At 38.6% G+C, this 19,545-nt stretch overlaps 1 protein-coding gene across 1 annotated transcript in view; it reads right to left on the bottom strand.

Moving 5' to 3' along the window:
- Positions 1-18,396, bottom strand: part of PTPRM (protein tyrosine phosphatase receptor type M) — a 482,851-nt gene extending 464,455 nt beyond the window's left edge. The window contains exon 1 of the mRNA XM_081097861.1: positions 18,304-18,396. Coding sequence (XP_080953987.1) covers positions 18,304-18,313 — 10 coding nt within the window. The 5' untranslated portion in view covers positions 18,314-18,396. The remainder of the gene's footprint in view (positions 1-18,303) is intronic.
- Between the last annotated feature and the right edge of the window lie 1,149 nt (positions 18,397-19,545).

Raw genomic sequence — 19,545 nt, 5'->3', positions numbered from 1 at the left:
CGGTTAGTTGCATTCTGTGTTTATTTTTGTTGACCAATTTTCATTTCTAGTTCTTAAGTGTTAGTAGCTACTCCCATGAATTACCTAAGGAAATTATCTTTCTTTTCATTTTAATGTACTAGAGGAAAATTCATCAGCTTAGAAAACACTGGACTTAAGAAGTTGAAAACCAGTCATTTTTCCCCCATTGATTAGTGGAAATAGCAAGAAAAGCAAGAAGTACTAGTGGCATGTCCCTAAAGGGCTTCACAGCAATTAATATTTTGAAAGGTTTTGTTGAATTTGTCAAGGATGAAGTCTTAGATATCTCTTCTTTAACTTTCTTGAACTGAATAGTATAAGTTAACAAAAATCACTTGCATCAGACGAACCCTTGGAATTAAGGCTATTTTAAAATTCCCCTCTTTCATTCATAGATATGAAGAATTAACATCATTAAAATGTCCACACTACTCAAAGCAATCTATCAATTCAACACAATTCCTATCAAGCTACCAATGGCATATTTCATAGAACTAGAACAATATCCCAAAAATTTATATGCAACAAAAAAGACCCAAATAGCCACAGAAATCTTGAGAAAGAACAAAGTTGGAGGGATCACAATAATAGAATATCAAACTATACTACAAGGCCATAGTAATCAAAACAGCATGATACTGGCATAAAAACACACATATAGATCAATGGAACAGAATATAGAGCCCAGAAATAAACCCACACCATTATATTTAATTAATATTTGACAAAGGAGAAAATAATATGTAATGGGGTAAAGACAATCTATTCAATAAATGTTGTTGAAAAACTAGACAGACACATGCAAAAAATAAAACTAGACCACCTTCTTACACCATACAAAAGAATGAACTCAAATTGAATAATTGAATAATTATAAATTATTAAATGTTATATTCGAAACCACAAAATCCTAGTAGAAAACATAGGCAGTAAAATCTCAGACATTTCTCATAGCAATTTTTTTTCTAATATATCTCCTGAGCAAGAGAAACAAAAGTAAAATAAACAAATGGGACTACATCAAACGAACATTTTTGCACAGCAAAGGAAACCATCAACAAAATGAAAAGGCCTCCCACTAAATGGGACAATATATTTGCCAAAAACATATCTGACTAGAGGCCTGGTGCACAAAAATTTGTTCACTTGGGGGGGGGGGGTCCCTCAGCCTGGCCTGTGCCCTCTCACAGTCTGGGACCCCTTGGGGGATGACCACCTGCTGGCTTAGGCCCGCTCCCTGGGGGGATTGGGCATAAGCTGGCAGTCAGACATCCCTCTGGCAGCCTGGGAACCCTTGGGGGATGTCCACTTGCCAGCGGGGAGCAAGCGTAAGCTGCAGTCAGACATCCTTAGCACTGCTGAGGAGGCGGGAGAGGCTCCCACCACCACCACTGTACTGGCAGTCATCAGCCTGGCTTGTGGCTGAGCAGAGCTCCCCCTGTGGGAGCGCACTGACCACCAGGGGGCAGCTCCTGCATTGAGCATCTACCTCCTGGTGGTCAGTGTGTGTCATAGTGACCAGTCATTCCCAGTCGTTCTACTGTTAGGGTCAATTTGCATATTACCCTCTTATTATATGCCTGGTGCATGGGTGGGGGCTGGCTGGTTTGCCCTGAAGGGTGTCCTGGATCAGGGTGGGGGTACTGCTGGGGTGCCTGGCCAGCCTGCCTGAGGGGCTGAGGGCCGTTTTCAGACTGGCCACACCCCCTTCAGGGTGGGAGTCCCTGCTGGAGTGCCTGGCCAGCCTGGATGAGGGGCTGAGGGCTGTTTGCAGGCTGGCCAAGACCCCCATCAGGGTCCCTCACCCATGAGGGTGTGGCCAGCCTGGGTGAGGGGCCGTTGGTTGTTTGCAGGCTAGCCACAGCCCCTTCAGGGTGGGGGTCCCCCCTGGGGTGCCTGTCTAGCCTGGGTGAGGGGCTGATGGCTGTTTGCAGGCTAGCCACAGCCCCCAGCCACCCAAGCTCGAAGTGGAGGCTGGCTGGAAGCAGGTACCTGGGATTTATTTATCTTCTATAATTGAAACTTTGTTGCCTTTAGCGGAGGCCACAGCCGGCCAGGGAAGGCAGGAAGCTTGGCTTCCTCCATCGCCAGGGCAACCAACCCTCCTGCTTGCTCCATCTCCGTAGCTGCCGGCCGCCATCTTGGTTGGGTTAATTTGCATATAGTTGCTCTGATTGAATGGTGGGCGTGGCTTGGGGCATAGTGGAGGTAAGGTCAATTTGCATGTTTCTCTTTTATTAGATTAGATAAGGGTTAATATCCAAAATTTATAAAGAACTAATGCAACTCAACACCAAAATCAAACATTCCATTTAAAAAAATGGGCAAAAGAGCTAAATAGACACTTCTCCAAAGAGGACATACAGATGGCTAATAGTCATATAAAAAGATGCTCAACATCACTAATCATCAGAGAGATGCAAATTAAAACTACAATGAGATATCACCTCATACCTGTCAGAATAGCTATCATCAATAAATCAACACGTGCTATAGATGATGTAGAGGAAAGGGAAACTGCATTCACTGTTGGTGGGAATGCAGGTTAGTGTAGCCACTGTGGAAAGCAGTATGGCGTTTCCTCAAAAATGTTAAAGTGAAACTGCCTTATAACCCAGCAACCCCACTTCTGGGTATATATCCAAAGAACCCGAAACACTAATTTTTTAAAAAAATATATATGCACCCCTATGTTCATTGCAGTATTATTTATAATAGTCAAGGTATAGAAGCAACCCATGTGTCCATCAGTAGATGAGTGGATAAAAAAAACCTGTGATACATGTACACAATGGAATACTACTTGGCCATATAAAAGAAGGAAATCTTACGCTTTGCAACAGCATGGATGGACCTGGAGAGTATTATGCTAAGTGAAATAAGCCAGTCAGAAAAAGACAGTACCATATGATTTCACTTATACGTGGAACCTAATGATTTAAATACACTAACAAACAAATAGAAACTGACTCATAGATACAGGGAACAGACTAACAGCAGCCAGGGAGGAGGGAGATGGGGGACTGGGTGAAAAAGGTGAAGGGATTAAGCAAAAAAACGAAATCTTCATAGACACAGACAGCAGCATTGTGACTGCTAGAGGGCAAGGAGGTAGAGGGAGGTAGAAACATGTAAAGAGGAATAAATGGTGATGCAAGGAAACTAGACTTGGGGTGGTAAACACACACTACAATATACAGATGTATTACAGAATTGTACACCTGAATCCTATATAATTTTATTAACCAATACCACCCCAATAAATTAAGATTAGGAAAATAAATTAAAATCCCCATCATTGTGGGGGTGGGCATGTAAAGAGGCAAATGAGTTGAGATAGCCTCTTTCTACTTCCTCTGCTAATCTCAGAAAATCTGTGGTTGAAAAAGATCTGACTTTTGGAATTTACTCAGAATCAAAACATGGGCAGGTTGTGGCCTGTGAAATGATCACATTGGATTGAAATCTGCTTCCCTGGAGTGCAGGAGGTTCTCTGCTCTTTGCTTTGTGGTGGTTATGTCATTAAAGAAAATATTATTCTTATCTACTAGCGAAGGTCATTAATGATTACCCTTCGTGACAGCATGGAGGGACCTGGAGAACATTATGCTAAGTGCAATAAGCCAGTTAGAGAAAGACAAGTACCATATGATTTTACTCATATGTGGAATTGAATGGACAAATTGAACTATCAAGCAAAATAGAGACAGACTCACAGATAGAGAGCAGGCAGACAGCTCTGGTGTGTGTGTGTGGGGGGGGGGGGGCGGGTAGGGGAGCCTGCAGGAGGAGGGGTTGAGCAAAAAAGAAAAAAAGAGGGAGAACTCATGGACACGGACACGGACAACAGTGTGGTGATTGTGAGGTGGGGAGGGAGTGGGTGGAAGTGGAAGAAGGTACAGAAGGGATAAATGTTGACGGGAAAAATTTAATTTAATTTTTAAAAAAGACTTCATGAAACGCAAGAATAAATAAGAACCCTTAATGGGGCTAAAGGAGAGGAGGGAGAGAAGTGCAGAGGGCATATTCATCTGCAAAACCTGATGCTACATCTTTTTTATTTTTTCAAATGATTATTATTATGATTATATTTTTAGAGAGAGAAAGTACAGCAATGTCACCTGGGGCAAGAAGATGACCATCCAATAAAAGAGCAAAGAATTGCAGATCTCCATCTGCTGGGGGACTGAAGGAATTACCCAAATTAGAAAGTGTGACTTGGCTTATTGCTTGTTAAAAATATTATTACAGATAAATTAAATAAAAAAAGTCTACCCTATTTAAAGAAAATCGGACTGGCCAACTCAGTCACAACTCTATAGTTTTGTTACTGAAAAGTTGAAATGAAGCAGATTACATGTCATTTCTCTCTTCAGTGTCAGGGTAAAAATGTATGAACCAAATATAGGCATTTTAGAAAGATATACTCTCTCGGTGAAGGCAACCTCTCATTCCATACAATTCTACTTGAAAAAGGAGAAGGAAGTATCTTCAGCCTTCTGGGCAAAGCTGTGGATGCCAGTGACAGCTGGGCAGATGGCCACTTCCAACTCTTGATTGCATCTATCAGATATTCTTAGGAAACTAAAGTGTTCTCAGCCTGTGGGGGTCTCCTAATAATAAGGGCTTTCTCAAGTGATCTCCAGGCTTCAAACACCACCATAATTGGTAGGAAATAAGTAGATGAAATTAATCCTTGCTAAATCTTTGTCACTCACGGATTTAATTTTCTTTTCTTCCTTTCAGTGAATATTCTACTTTAATAATTGTTCTATCAAGTAAAGCATCACCCTCCTCGTACTTAGATAATCTGTGATGTTCTTTATCTCTTAGGATAAAAAACTGTATGTGCCCATAGCAGGCGCTTCATAAGTATTTATTTAAAAGGAGAGAAAGTCCTAGCACTAGAAAGAGCTAGAAAGGTCATCCACTTCTTTCTTCCTTCTCAAGCTTAAATATTAACTATAATAGCTGGACAAATCTATAAAGATCACCAGATCTCCTTGATAACTCTTTCCATGGCTATAACACATTAAATTCAGAAAATGTCTATCTAATATGCCTTTCAAATACTAGCAAATTCTGTTAGAACTCATATCTTTGGAAATAAATGTGTGATCTTACATAATGGGGTTACTGAAGGAAGATGTGTGAATGGTAAGTTCACCTACAGGATTTGTTATCAAATCACAGGCAATTTCTATCAAGCACAATGTCCAAGTCTCCCTGAATAAGGTTCAGTCATCTTTATATCATTTTCTCACTATACTTCATAATAAAAGGTGTTTAAATTGTTTTAGCATGACAATATATATGACAATTCCACAGTTAAAAATCTCAGAAGTAGCTCTAATGAATGAATTTATACAGGCTCAGCCATACATGGATAAGTTTAAATAATTCAATTTGTCCAAACCTCTGCTGTCCAAAAAGCCTATACCCAAACAAGTTCACATATTAATCCTACTTTTCAAAATTTTCTGGAACATGAGAGTTCATAAACACAACTTTCACAGAGTTAGTAATATCCACAGTTACGCAGCTTCATACAATGCAATTTTATATGTACTATTTAATTTAAAATGGGTATTTATTATTATAAAGATGGAATAGCTTTCAAAATAGGAATGAATTATTTACAATTGTCTTAATCAAAAATAGAAACTGAATTATAACACTCAGATATATCCTGTTCGCAATATTTCTAAAACTTTTTCCCTTCTTTATTTGTGTTCTAGACTCCTCCAAGCCTTTAACTATATATCATCAAGACAGGCCTATCATTTAAGAGGGCCTGGATCAGTGGTTCTTAAAGTGTCTTCTAGGAATGCCTAAAATCCCCAAGACCCTTTCAGGAAGTCTATGAGGTCAAAACCATTTTCATGACAATGACTTGACATGATTTGACTTTATTAATTCCATTTCACTTTCAATTACTAACAGGTGTACAACATTGCTCTGATGGCTAAAGGAATGTATGCTATGTACACTGTTCTCAAAATTTCTCAGTTTTAATTTCTAACCCAGAATATATAGATATTACACACATCAACAAAAACTCTTAGGATGTTTCAAAAAAAATTTTTTTCCAGACTGTAAAGGGGTCCAAAGACTGAAGACTGAGAACCAATCACCAAACAACCTCACCCCCCAAATCTGCCATAACAGAAGGAAGTTTCTGCCTCACTCAGGCACATGTCTTTGTAGTCAGCTGAGTGTGTATACATGTGGGGATGGGGGTCTAGAGAAGTCAGGTCAACATTTCCTCACTCAGGTAACCAGGCTAAGTAAAAGCATCCCATGCTTCCATAATTATCAAGGCAGGAAAAAGGGAAGAACATGTGAGGAATCTCATGCTGACTATGGAAGCGGCTGCCTGGCAGTTACACAAGTCACTTCCACTCACATTTCACCAGCCAAATCCGGTTTGACCGCATCCAAATCAAAGAGGACAGAGACACACAACACTCCCAGGTTTCTAGAAGGTGACAGCTAAAAGCAGTTCTTCACTAGCACTGCCAACTACCACCAGGGCTATCTCCCTGGGCAGCTAGTCTCTTCCCAGCATCTGTTCCCAAAGTTACTCACCCTCATGACCATGTATTCCTGGGGCCTCACAAAACACATTTTTGGAAACATGTGGAGAGATAGTATTTAAATATGACACGTACAAATTCACATTTTTAAATTTTTTAAAGACAAGAGACTCATCAAATCTGAACAAAATATATTATGGTAAAATCTTGCCAAAGATAGTATGTAGCACTATTGCATAAAATAGGCTTTCTAAAAGCCTTTGTTTGACTGAGGTGTAAAACCAATTATTTCTAATAATTTACAAATTAACAAGTGTCCAACACCATGTTATAAGAGCAAGATCCAGATCAATTCAAATAATTAACATTCCTGTCCAAAGTGACTCATCCAGCCCAAGTAACAAATTCCCATGTCAATGATGGGTTGACCCAATGACCCATCTGCTAAAAATTACAAACCGTATCTTTTTGTTTTCCAAATAAAGAGCATTGATTGCAGTGTTAGAAAGGTCACTCGTCATCAGTTCAGTAGTTGACCTGCTCACAAATTGCTACCTGTCACTCCACAGAGAGCCTGGACCATCAGGAGGAACTAAGGCACCCGGTGTGTATAAAGTACAATTGGGGAGGTGACACCATGTTCACAAGACGTGTGCATAACAGGACAAGTGTCATATTCAACAGAGATGAAAAGAGGAAGCAGCATGAAAAGGAATGACTAAAGAGATATTTCATAATGCCCCTGGATGACGACCAGAAACCTCATTGATTTATATTTGCTTTAAACAGCAATGGATCAAACCCTGTCTCCAAGTCTTATGCTAAGGATTTCAACATTTTACACATTTTCTATGGGTAACAGAATAAATACAAAAGATGTCTCAAGTTCCCTAGAAGGAACCAGGAAAAATAAAATTAAGAAACAATCCAGTATTAGATAACCTAAAGCAATCAAATAAATTTTTCAGTGATGCCCTCTGAGTTGCACTATATTCGTATGCTAGCCCGCATATCTGATTCAGACGCTGACTGCCACACAATCAGTTGTCTCAATCTGCCTGACAGAGAGAGGCGTTGTGATTGTCCAGCCAACAATTAATTTAATAGCCATATTTATTTCTCTTTCAACCACTTTAGCTTTTAAATATCACATTGAGATGTGATTTATCACAATCTCCTAGAATAAAATATCAGTCTATGCATTAAAGGCCAATTGTTTAAAATAATGATCTGCACGATCATTTCATGGAGTTTGCCAAGAAATTCTTTATGATATTTTCTAGATTCAGTCCCATACTATGGACTGGATACAAATGAATGCAAGCATGAATCCAAAAATAAAATTTAATGATTCCTTATGCATCTTCTTACAAAGTTTCAGTTAGTCCCCAAAATATCTCCCAATAGGACAAAGATTTTTATATCTGATACACCCACTGAGGCATAAGACCACAGCATGAAGCACTTGTCCTATTTTAGAAAGTCCTAAAATTATATCCCTGAAGTTAGTCATTGTAAATCGGTCCATCAGCTCCACTAAACCTCTGCGGTAAAGACCAAGGAATCATCCCGATATGCTCAGAAAAGGAAGACACGGGTCAATCCAGGTTTTTAAATACAAATATTTTCAATGTGATTTGACAGGAGGGCATTTTGCTTAAAATGCATCCGTAGATAAGAACTGCACTGGCCTGGCACTAAGTCAGTGCAACTCAGTCATGTGTCTTCTTTTCCTACATATATAGCAAATTTTGCTTAGTTTCAAAACTACAGAAAAGTTGAAAGAGTAGTATAATAAATGCTTATATATACTTCACCTAAACTTAATTATTAACATCATATTCTCTCAACACACATAATACACATACACACTTTTTTTCTGTACAAACATCCGGGCACTTACCCCTAAATAATTTAGCTCGAATCTCCTAAGAGCACAGGCATTCTCCTACATATTCATATGCTTTGTGATACTTATTTACTAATCAACTCTCCTTATTAGCACTTTCCCCTACACCCTTTTATAAGAAACTGATTTTTCCTCTATGCATACATAGTCAAATGATTTCTTTTTTTTCTTCTCTTTGCCAGAAATCAACAGTCAAATTACCTCCTGGCTTCGCATCCTTCATCGGCTCCACAAGGCCTGGCCAGTCCTTCAGCTTGCCTCCCACCTCTCCCTTCCCCAGGCTCGGATGTTTGTAGTTCACTGATTCTCAATAGCTTCCTGTGCAGCCTTTCCAGTGCCTCTGCTCTACCACACTCCACTCACTGCCTCAGGATAAAGTGCTCCTTCCCTCTTCCTGGCATGCCCATCTGCTCTGGCCTCATCCTCACTCCAGATCTCATGGCCCCTCTCGGGAGCTACCTCCTCTAAGAGCCCTTCCACTTGCCCCAGTCTCAGTCTGGGCAGCAGCCTGGCCCCACTGGAGCACGGGCCACACCACTTGTATGTCACTGGAAGACTGAGCGCAGTCCACCACCACATCACCAGTGCCTGGAACACACATCACCAGCACCTCACACACAGCTGGTGCTCCAAAAGAGAACTTTCATTTCTTTCTGGTCTAAGGGAAAAGAATAACCCAGACTTCACTCTTTCTTATTTAAATTTATTCAGCTCTTCCATTTCTTGGATCATGGAAAGTCCCAAAGGTGCTTAAAGGGGAGCCTGGGCAGGTGATGACTAGGCCTGACACACACAGGAGAATTGGGGAACCGGAGCCCTGGGGCCGCACAGAATTCCCAAGGCCTTCCCCATGTGGGTGTCTGTGCTACTGTGATGCCACCATTAACCTGCCAGTGGCCATGCAAGCTGGTATATCAGTGGTCACCAAAAACTCAAACTGACCCCAAAAAACTGCCCTCCATAAGGAGAGGCTACTGCTGGGCAGCCCCAGACCCAAGTGGTAAGCCTTCCTCAGCCCTAGGCTCTCTGGTCTTTAAAGAAATTATTTTCAAATTATCCCATCCTACCCCAATGCCCCTCTTAAGTCCAATGAGGAATTTGTGCCCAGAAGACTAAAAGACTGTCCCTGAGTTTCACATTAAAACCCAATGTCTCCTCTCTTGACTTTTATTGCCAAAGGGGGTTTCTCCATTCCAACATCCTGGCTAGTTTCAGCTGGAGGTGCCTTGCACTGGGGGAGCAATACACAGAACGCACAGTATGTGAGTGCTGACCAACTCCTCAGTGCGATCTTCTCCGGCTGCCCATCATAACCACCACATCGGCCCATTGCCCTGGACCTCCCTCTTGCACATCTCACCCCCTCCTCAACTCCTATTCTGAGAGATTTACAACTCTGTCATGAATGGCCCGCCTGTTTATTCCATTATTGGCCTTCACATGACTCTTATGTGTGATTTTTACGGGAAATTAAGCAAGAAATAAACCTATCTTAAAAACATATTTATATATACAGGATCAGTTGTATACTTTTTAGCAAATATTTAAAAATAGCTAGCCACTGTTCTTACCAAGGCAGGAATTTAGAACATATTTAAAGGAGAGCATTTGTTGGACACTGAATATAAACTATTGAAATAAGGGTCATACATAATACACTGGGACACTTGAAACACTTAGCTATTCAAAATCAAGATGCTTTAAAAAAAAATGACTACCCTGATCATGGAAGTTTTTGCATGCAGAATCTGGATCACTGAAAACATTATGCCAAGTGAAATAAGCCAGGTACGGATGGACAAATACTATATGAGTCGACTTATATGGGGTATCTAGCGTGGTCAAATACATAGAGACAGAAAGTAGAATTGTGGTAGTTGAGGGTTGGGAAGAGTAGGGAATGGGTAGTTAGTATATAATGGGTGCAGAGTTTCAGCTTGGGAAGATGAAAGAGTTCTGAGCTGGATGTTAGAAATGGTTGCACAACAATGTGAATGTACTGAATGCCTCTGAACTGCACATTTTAAAATGGTTAAGACGGTAAATTTTATAATATGTTTTTACCTTTGAGTGGAGCAAAATGTTTACACTCATATTAAAATGAGGCTACCCGGAGCACTGTGCTGTTTAATTAAGAACTACCCTGATCTGAAATTCTTTTTTCATTATCATCTACATTTACTTTTCTAATTTTTGTAACTTAGAAACTGCTGTCAGAATATAATTTCAGTTCAATTTCTTTCACTGTGTTCACTGCTCAGTGATTAAATGCTAACTGGAAACTCAGTGTGAGCCTCACCAAGGTGATTCAGTAAGATGCAGGGAGGGAGTACGTTTGTCAATGACTGTCTTACAAGTGCATGCCAGGCAACACCTCACTGTGGGACACTTGAATGAGATACTCAAGACAATTAAACTGTTTTCAATTCTTGACTTCAGTGACTGGAAATATTCAGAATCAACTGAAATAATGCCAAATCAATGATAACCCCCTCCAAATTTTTAAGAGTTATTTTTTATTATAAAGTTATACCTGATCAAGGAAATATTTAAAATAGAAATGTAGTGCAATTACCCCAAATCCTACCATGATGACAAAAACATTGTTTGTATTTAAATGGACTTCTTTCAGCTTGCTTTTTTAATCATTCAAACATTATATGAAGATCTCTACCTTCTGTTTCCTGTTTGGTATCATTTAGAAGAGAAAATAAGACCTTTGTATAAACTGTCCATCTCACAGAGAGTACAAATTAGGCTACTCCAAATTACTCTGAAGATTACTTCATAACAATAAAAGGAGGACATTTCCTAAACACTGCGCTGAGCCAGGTTCAAAACTAAGTTCCTAAAGTGGATTCTTTTGTCTCACCTGGTCAGCAACCTATGAGGTAAGTTCTAAATGCCCTTCCAAAGCTTTTCACTGACCACCCTCCCGCAGAGCTCACCCCTGCCTCAGTCTTTGCTCCTGCTATTCTCCACCCCAGTAACTCACCTCCATGGCACCTTGTCCCTGACTGGATTCCAGGCTCTGCTCAGAGAGGTGTTCCAGTCTACTGCTCCCACCACTCACTAAGCCCTTATCCTGATTTAGGTTTTCTTCACAGTCCTTAGCATGTCCCCCTATTGCATCACACGTCTCTGCTTATTACCTGACTGCCTGCCTCCTCCCTGGGAAAGAACTGGCAGCTGGACAGAGACTCTACTACCGTAGCTCCATCACTCCACAGACATATATTACTAACTAATAGCTCACGGATGAGGAGCCTGAGAAACCGAGAGCTTCAGCACTTGCCCAAGTTCAATAGCTACAAAGCGAGAGAGCTAGCATCTGGCCTGGCAGCCTTCATATGCATTTCAAGATCTGAATAGTTGCCACCTTGGATGACACCTAACCCCCTTTACCAGATGATGTGCTCCCATGGGAAGATTACTCTGTGGTATTCGAGAAGCAAATATGGGGGGGGCTGCTTCTCTCACATGATGCCTGGGGCAAGTTTAATTTCTCTGAACTTCAATCTCCTAGGGGTATAAAATAGAGATAATACCACCCAATCTCCCAGGGCAGTGGTCGGCAAACTCATTAGTCAATAGAGCCAAATATCAACAGTACAACGATTGAAATTTCTTTTGAGAGCCAAACTTTTTAAACTTAAACTATGTAGGTAGGTACATTGTTATTAACTTAATTAGGGTACCCCTAAGGCTTAGGAAGAGCCACACTCAAGGGGCCAAAGAGCCGCATGTGGCTCGTGAGCCACAGTTTGCCAACCACGGTCCCAGGGTCATCATGAGGATTAAAAGATATATAGCAAAAAAGCAATCTTTGTCAACTGCTAAGTTTCATTTACGTATACAAGCTTACTTTGCTTTATAAAAGAGAATTACCAGAACACACTATACTGCCCCATGCCTGTGATTTAGATGCTTTTGCTCTTTTTTTTTTTTTAAAGAACAAAGCATACAAAAAAGCTGAATTTGATGGTATAATGTGCTGAGTCTGATGCACTAAATTTTGTATTATTTTTTGAGTACTAGTTTCCAGAAAGTCAATAATAAGTGATGGAAAACATGGTCTTATAGGATATAATTCTTTGGCAATCCAGGAACAATCTCACCAGACTGGGAGTGTGGGGTGCACCAGGAAGGGGTCCTATTTGGTGCACTCAGTGATGGCTCCCAAGCATCTCCAACAGTGTCTAGCACATAGAAGGTATTTAGTAAATATTTTTTGAATGTTGACAAGACTCAAAGAATGAATGAGATAATTAGACAACTGTCTGACTATTCTGTGCCAAAAATATTACTCACTACATACACACTGAAATTTAATAAGGAAAAAATATCATTTCAAGCCCTTTTTAGTCTTCTCTTCACTGGCTAAGCCCGTATAAGTCCTGAAGTGTAGATAAGCAGAGAAGCCTTCCCTAGCAGGAGCAAAACATGCCTGATGAATGCGCCCAAAAAGAAAACTGCAATTCCTTTGTCTCTCCATCCATCATGTCCCCAAATGTGAAACTGACTCTACACAAATACAGAGTCATTTTTTCCTATTTTCTGGGTCATCACACTAAGAGTGCATATTGCTCCTCCAGCCTGGCACTTCCCTCTCTCTTTCTTTCATATGAACACCCAGAGAAATGATCCAATCCGTAGTCATTGCATCTCCATAAAGATCAGAAACAACACTGTTCTCAATTTGCAATATGTAAAGCTTGGATGTGGGAAGCTAAATGAGCTTCCCGCTCGATGCCTGATCTGCTACTTATAAAAACACTAAGCATAATGTTTTGTTTTCCCAGCACTAGGACCCAAATTCACTTAAGTATAGCCTTTTTAGAGGCATGGTATCTTCAGGAGACCATGTCGGGCAGAAATAAAAACCAGCTTTATGAGTATCAAATGCCTATGGCTATAAGCTACCTTTATATTTTTTATGTTATAAATGGATTTAGTGTTTATCTTTTAAAATATAAAACAGGGTCACATATTCTTATACATAAACTAGGGATCTTGTAAATTACCCATTTTATAGAACTGGAACACTAAGTTACATGTTATATTCTAATAAAATATAAAAACATCAACCATATCATAATAAATGAGCATAAACTTGGTGGCTTAAAACAACAACAATTTATTATCTTTCAGTCTGTAGGTTAAAAGTCTGAAAAGGGTCTCTCACTGGGCTAAAACCCATCTTTTCCACTAGACTGTAAGGTCTCTGAAAGCAGGACCTATACATTTTCTTTACTCACCTCGGAAACATATTTTGAGAACCTACTAAGTTCTAAAAATTGTGCTATGTGTTGAGGATACAAAGACGGCCCTGGGAAACATATGGTCTGGTACAAAATCAGATCTATCAGAACCTCTCAATAAATGTGGATTGAATTGTTATGTCAAAGGTTCAGAAATGTCAATACAACAGTAAGGTTCGGAGTAATGTAATTGTAAATTCTGCTTTCTTTTTGTAGATCATGCAAAGTAAGATGACAGGCCTTATTATTAGAGAAAAACTGTATTGATTTTATTACATTAGGTTTTGAATTTGGAAGTGCCTATATTTTTTTAAGATGACAAAAATCTTTTAACTAATGTAAATAAAGAACTTGAGAACATTAAAGAAACCACCAATCATTGTCAAACTATGTAGGTGTTTTTATATCATAAAACACTTAATCAATAATTCTTACTCTATGCTGATAATTACCCATGTACTACAGTATATAAAGTGATAGCCTGAACCAGTGTAATGAGATGCCAGGTTATTATTTGGTTACTTAATCAAGTTTTCTTCTTCTCAAAGTGGCAATCCTTATGACAAAGTTTAAGAAAGTTTCCCACCATCAGAAAAACTGTCTGATTCAAAGAGTATAATCCATTATAACGTAACTGTCGACTTCAAGTAAAAACATATAAATGACTTGGTATTTATTCGCCCTAAATATGTATTTCCAGAGCCAATGTCAGAGCCTCAGAGTAGTTATTATGTCAGCATGTATAAGGCTCCAGACTGTATTTAAAATTTTTTAATGTGGCTAAAGATAACCTCACACATTAAGAGAAAGAAAAACAAACCCTACACACTGGAACATCTATTTCAAAGAAGACAGACAAAGTAATATTTTAATTAGAATAAATTTTAAGATTAGAATAAAAAATTTAGTCTCTCACTGTCATAATTTTTAAATTCATCTTCATGGATTATTTGCTTCTTAGACTCACCATAGTCTCAAGAGAATTATGTTACTAAACAATAAAGAAAATCACAATGCTTTTAATAGACAGCAAATTTATGGGAAAGATAGAGGAAGCCCTATTCATCAGGGTTTTTTTGTCACTGATTTTAATAGCCCAATGTTTGGAAAACATACAATCTGAAAGTGAAACAAAATGTGAAATAATGTTTGTATGTTAATAAATGTGAGTATAGAAAACAATAACAATATAAATTAAGAGTCCAAAGCCACAATTATATGCTGGTACCGAAATGGTTTAGGACAGGGGTACACACATTTTTTTTTCTGAAAAGAATGAGACAGGACCGATCCAGGCTTTGTGGATACTACTGTGGTACACCCTGCCGTGGTAGCTTAAAACCAGCCACGGGCAATATTTAACAAATGGGAGTGGCTGTGTGCCCATAACAATTTGTTTATGGACACTGAAATCTGAATTTCATGTGTCACAAAATAGTATCATTATTGTGATTTTTCAACCACTCAAAAATGTAAATACCATTTTTAGTTTGCAAGTCATACAAAAACTGGCAGCAGGCTGTTATTTGCTTATAGGACACAGCTTGCCAAGCCTTGGTCTAAGGCATCACAGACCAGCCTACACATGTGAGACCAAATACAAATACATGTGCAAGAACAAATCAAATAATATTTTACATAAAGGCTTAAAACATTAACCCTCAAAGAGTAATGATTGTATCTGATTTTGCCACCTAGTTATCCTGAAAATTTCATAAGATTAGTCTCTGTTTTAGTGTAAAAGAGCCACCCTTTGGAATTAGTTTTGGAAAAGAATAAACTATGTTATACATATTAACAGAAAGAGAGGAGGAGAAAGAGGAGAGGAGAAAAAGGAGGAGGAGAAAACCCTTGAAACCAAATAGTAATTAAACCTCAAGGCTCTATGTACATTTTGACAGCTCAGTTTAAAATTCATACCATATGATACCATATGCAAATTTATAAGATGATATTTCCTCACTTCTAACAATGATATTTCACTGAGAATTTAACTTCTCACTTTAGATGGACTGGTCAGCTGGGCACAAGTCCATATTATTTGTACATATTGGTTTTAAGGTAAGAAAACATCATTTTAGATTGCTCACTAGTTGTATTTTTTTAACTTTCTTTCCCAATTAGATGAATTCTGAGAGAGAGAAAAATCATTTCTTATAATCCTTCATCTTCCACAGTAATTGGTATCATGATTAGCACATATTATGGCTCAAAGAAACTTTTTTAATTAAACTTTGTTTAATACATAGTAGGAAAAAATTCCAGTATTCGCAATTCTATATTAAGGCAAAAAATGTAATCCGATGGAATAATTATCAATCTATTGATTTTAATACATTAGGTTTTGAATTTGGATTGCCTATAATTTTGTAAGATAACAAAAATCCGGACCATGCCCATAGGCATAGAGAGGTAGAGGAATTGGAGTGCTAGTCCTTCCCCCACCCTCTTGCTGACATGTCCCAACAAGGACTTCCAAACTGTTTAGCAGTGGTGGAGGGCACATTGTTTGTAATTATCAGAAATCATATGGAACTGAAAAAGTTTCATAATATGTAACATTCAGAGATATTAAGCTACAAAAGCCTAATATTCACCACCAAGTATTCTATTAGTCAACAGAATGAGAGTAAATTCAAACAGAACATCTAAATAGCCCTACTATATTCTTCCAAAGACAGAAGAGACTTCAAAGCCCTGATATTTAAACAGTTGCTTCCCCTCCATTCCCTCAATTACCCAACTGATTATTCTAGGATGCAATTGGGCTTTGATCTTTAATGCCATTTTTGTAACAGCCTCTGCTAGGATCCTATTCTTTCTGTATTTAAAACTTGGTCAACTTGGTCTGAGACAGTATTATGGAACAACATAAAGAAGAAAAGGATAAGATAGTGACAAGAAACAATTCCTCCCCTTCCTTTATAAGGGGAAGTTTGTAATCATGTGATAAAAATAGAAGCAGTGGAAACTGAAGAAGATCTTGCAATATTGGGGGTGCTTTGTAAAAAGTCACTTTTTCCAAGTCAGACTGCAATCTAAAGGACCACAATAATAAAATCAACTACCAAATTGCTCACCAAATTCAAAGATAATAAAGAAAGCATGAGTGAACTCCTATGGATGAATCTACCAGGACTCTATCTGAGTACCATAACCTCATCCATCTCCAGCCTCTCTGGACATAGACTGGATCCTCGAGAGAGAGCAGGTGACGATGACCAAAAGACTTTCAGGGTGAGAAGCCTGTTTGGCAAAGGACAGCTCCACATGGGAGCACAGTTCTGCTCTCCTCTCCCCCTTCCCCAGTGCTGACAAGAATCTGAAAACAGTAACTGGAACGTGTGTGTGGGGGCGTGGTGGGGAGCAACCAAAGTACCACTAATTCAAATACAAAACATATCCAAAAGCACATATATAAACAAAAAAAAAAAAAATGAGAGGGAAAAAGGGAGACTGTCAGTTATGGATAAATAAACAAGAGCTAGAAACATTTTGAAGTCCAATAAAGTCATAGTGTTAAGGAGCTCAAAGCTCCTTTCTTTGAAGTTATAGGATCTAAACGTGGGAAGGAGATATCAAGAACATGGAGGGCACCAAAACGATGAAAGCTTAGTTAAGAACATTAGATTCTACTTCATGTTTGAAGCTACCTTCACAAGATTACTAAATGTACTTATTGCTGCATTTAGTTGCCTTAATGAAGAACTTTACAGTCATTAAAAATTACAAAAAAAATGTATTTACCTGAAATCCAAATCAAAATGACACGTTTTATAGTTTGAATGCTGAATGGGGCAAACTCTTTACCCCATTTATAATATGAATCTTCAAACCTAAAATTATAAAGATGTCCAACATCACAGCCTGAAAAGGGTGTCCATTAAAGTGATCAAGCTCCAATGTGATTAGAGTTCACTAATAATGATCTTCGCACTCTTCCTTCTGAATATAAGGTAGAATTCTTGCTGGTGTTCAGTGGAGCAAATGTCATTTACTCATCAGGAAATATACTAAGCACTTATACAGAGGACAAAGCATCCACATGTGTGCATGGCCATTTCATCTGCAGAATGCTTTCAAGATCACTGGCATCCTCACAGTTCACCCAGGTGCCAGGTGAGCCCCTGAGGACAAAGGTTATGCTACCTCCCAAGGTCTCCAATTCTCCAATTTGTGACCAAGACTTTGTAATTTCGATTCCCCAGCTACAGTTCCATTCACTAGAAACATTTGCCAGAAGAGACATCAATCTATTTCCCATATCTGCTGCTTGGGAAGGATTAATTGGTAAGTGCCCATTAATCTAGCTCAGATGTACCCAAAGGTAAAGGAAGTAAACTTTAATTAGACTTTAAATAAAGAGAGACAAAGATAAACTCTTTGTAACTGGTCCTCTTAATTATAGTAGCACTCTCACTAGGTCATCGGTTCTTGACTGCCACACTCAAAGATCTAGACCCTCACTCATTCAACCAATACCCAGTGAACATTTACTGTGATTAAGACTCTTGTGAACATTTGATTAAAACAAACAAACAAACAAACAAAAAAACACTTAAAACTAAAAGCAAACCTGATGGCATCCATGGATCAGAAGTTGGCTTGGTCAAGGTGTTCACTTGCTCCCAATTGAAGTCATCATCTTCAGCTTGATTATATCCACATGTGCTATATGGCTCATCAAAGAGGCAACCTCCTAAAACATAACAGAATGGTAAGTAACATTAGTAGATAACATTAGACCTCAGGAAAAAGCTATGATGATTATGGGTGCTGTAATGCAACAGGAGACATTTAAGGATGCATCTAATGGTTAATATAATCCTATATAATAAAAGCCTAATATGTTAAGTGTCCAGTTGTCCAGTAGTCCATTCAACCAATCAAATCGTAATATGCTAATGATGTGCTAAGGCTGCTCAACTGCTAATTAAATTTGATTTGAACTTTGTGCTGAGGAACTCTGGATATTGGCCTTATTGTACCCTTGCTAGCTGAGTATTAACCATGTCTTGACAAAATACTGTATTATATTGTTTCCCCAAAAGAACCAATATTTTAAAAATTCAATTAAAAGTAAGACCTATACAAATTTATAATTCCCATTTGGCAGATGCACAGGAATTTGGAATAACTGATCTTGTGAGTGTTCAATGTGTTTTCTATAGAAAAACCATTACAATTTGAAAAAAAAAAATTAAAAGAAAAAACTTTCACCACACCACTGGCACGATGGCAGGAGACAAAATGCAGTATAGATCATGAACATAGCTTGCAAATTATTTTTCTAAGGATTATTCTAAATTTACCATAGAAACTGGTTTTATTTTACTAGTAATACTTTGGATATTTTAGGTATCAAAATTAAAACAGGTTATAAATTTGCTTATAGTTCACAATTTTTAAAGGCAAGAATAAATTAAAACTAAATATGTGGTAAACATATGCTTAATTTTGGTGCTAGAAATAAGACTACTTAAAAAAAAAACAATAAAACAAAATGTAGTATATGCAAAGCAATTTAGCTGTTTCAGCATCCTGGGGCACAGAGAAAATGTTCAGTCCCATCCAGCATCCTTAAATGTCTCCTATTACTTTGAATTACTATAGTATCAAGTCTTTCCTCCAATGTTTCACATTTCAAAAGTGACTAATTTCATTGACCAAATCAATTATTATGAACACTAGAGGCCCAGTGCATAAAATTTGCGCACTCTGCATTAGGCCTGGGGGGTGGGGGGATCCTTCAGCCTGGCCTGTGCCCTCTCACAGTTCAGAAGCCCTCGGGGGATGTTCAACTGATGGCTTAGGCCCT

This window comes from Myotis nattereri (assembly GCF_964212035.1).
Source record: "Myotis nattereri genome assembly, chromosome: 8".
Lineage (NCBI taxonomy): Eukaryota > Metazoa > Chordata > Mammalia > Chiroptera > Vespertilionidae > Myotis > Myotis nattereri.
The sequence above is the reverse complement of the archived record's forward strand: the minus strand, read 5'-3'. Positions and strand labels throughout refer to the sequence as shown.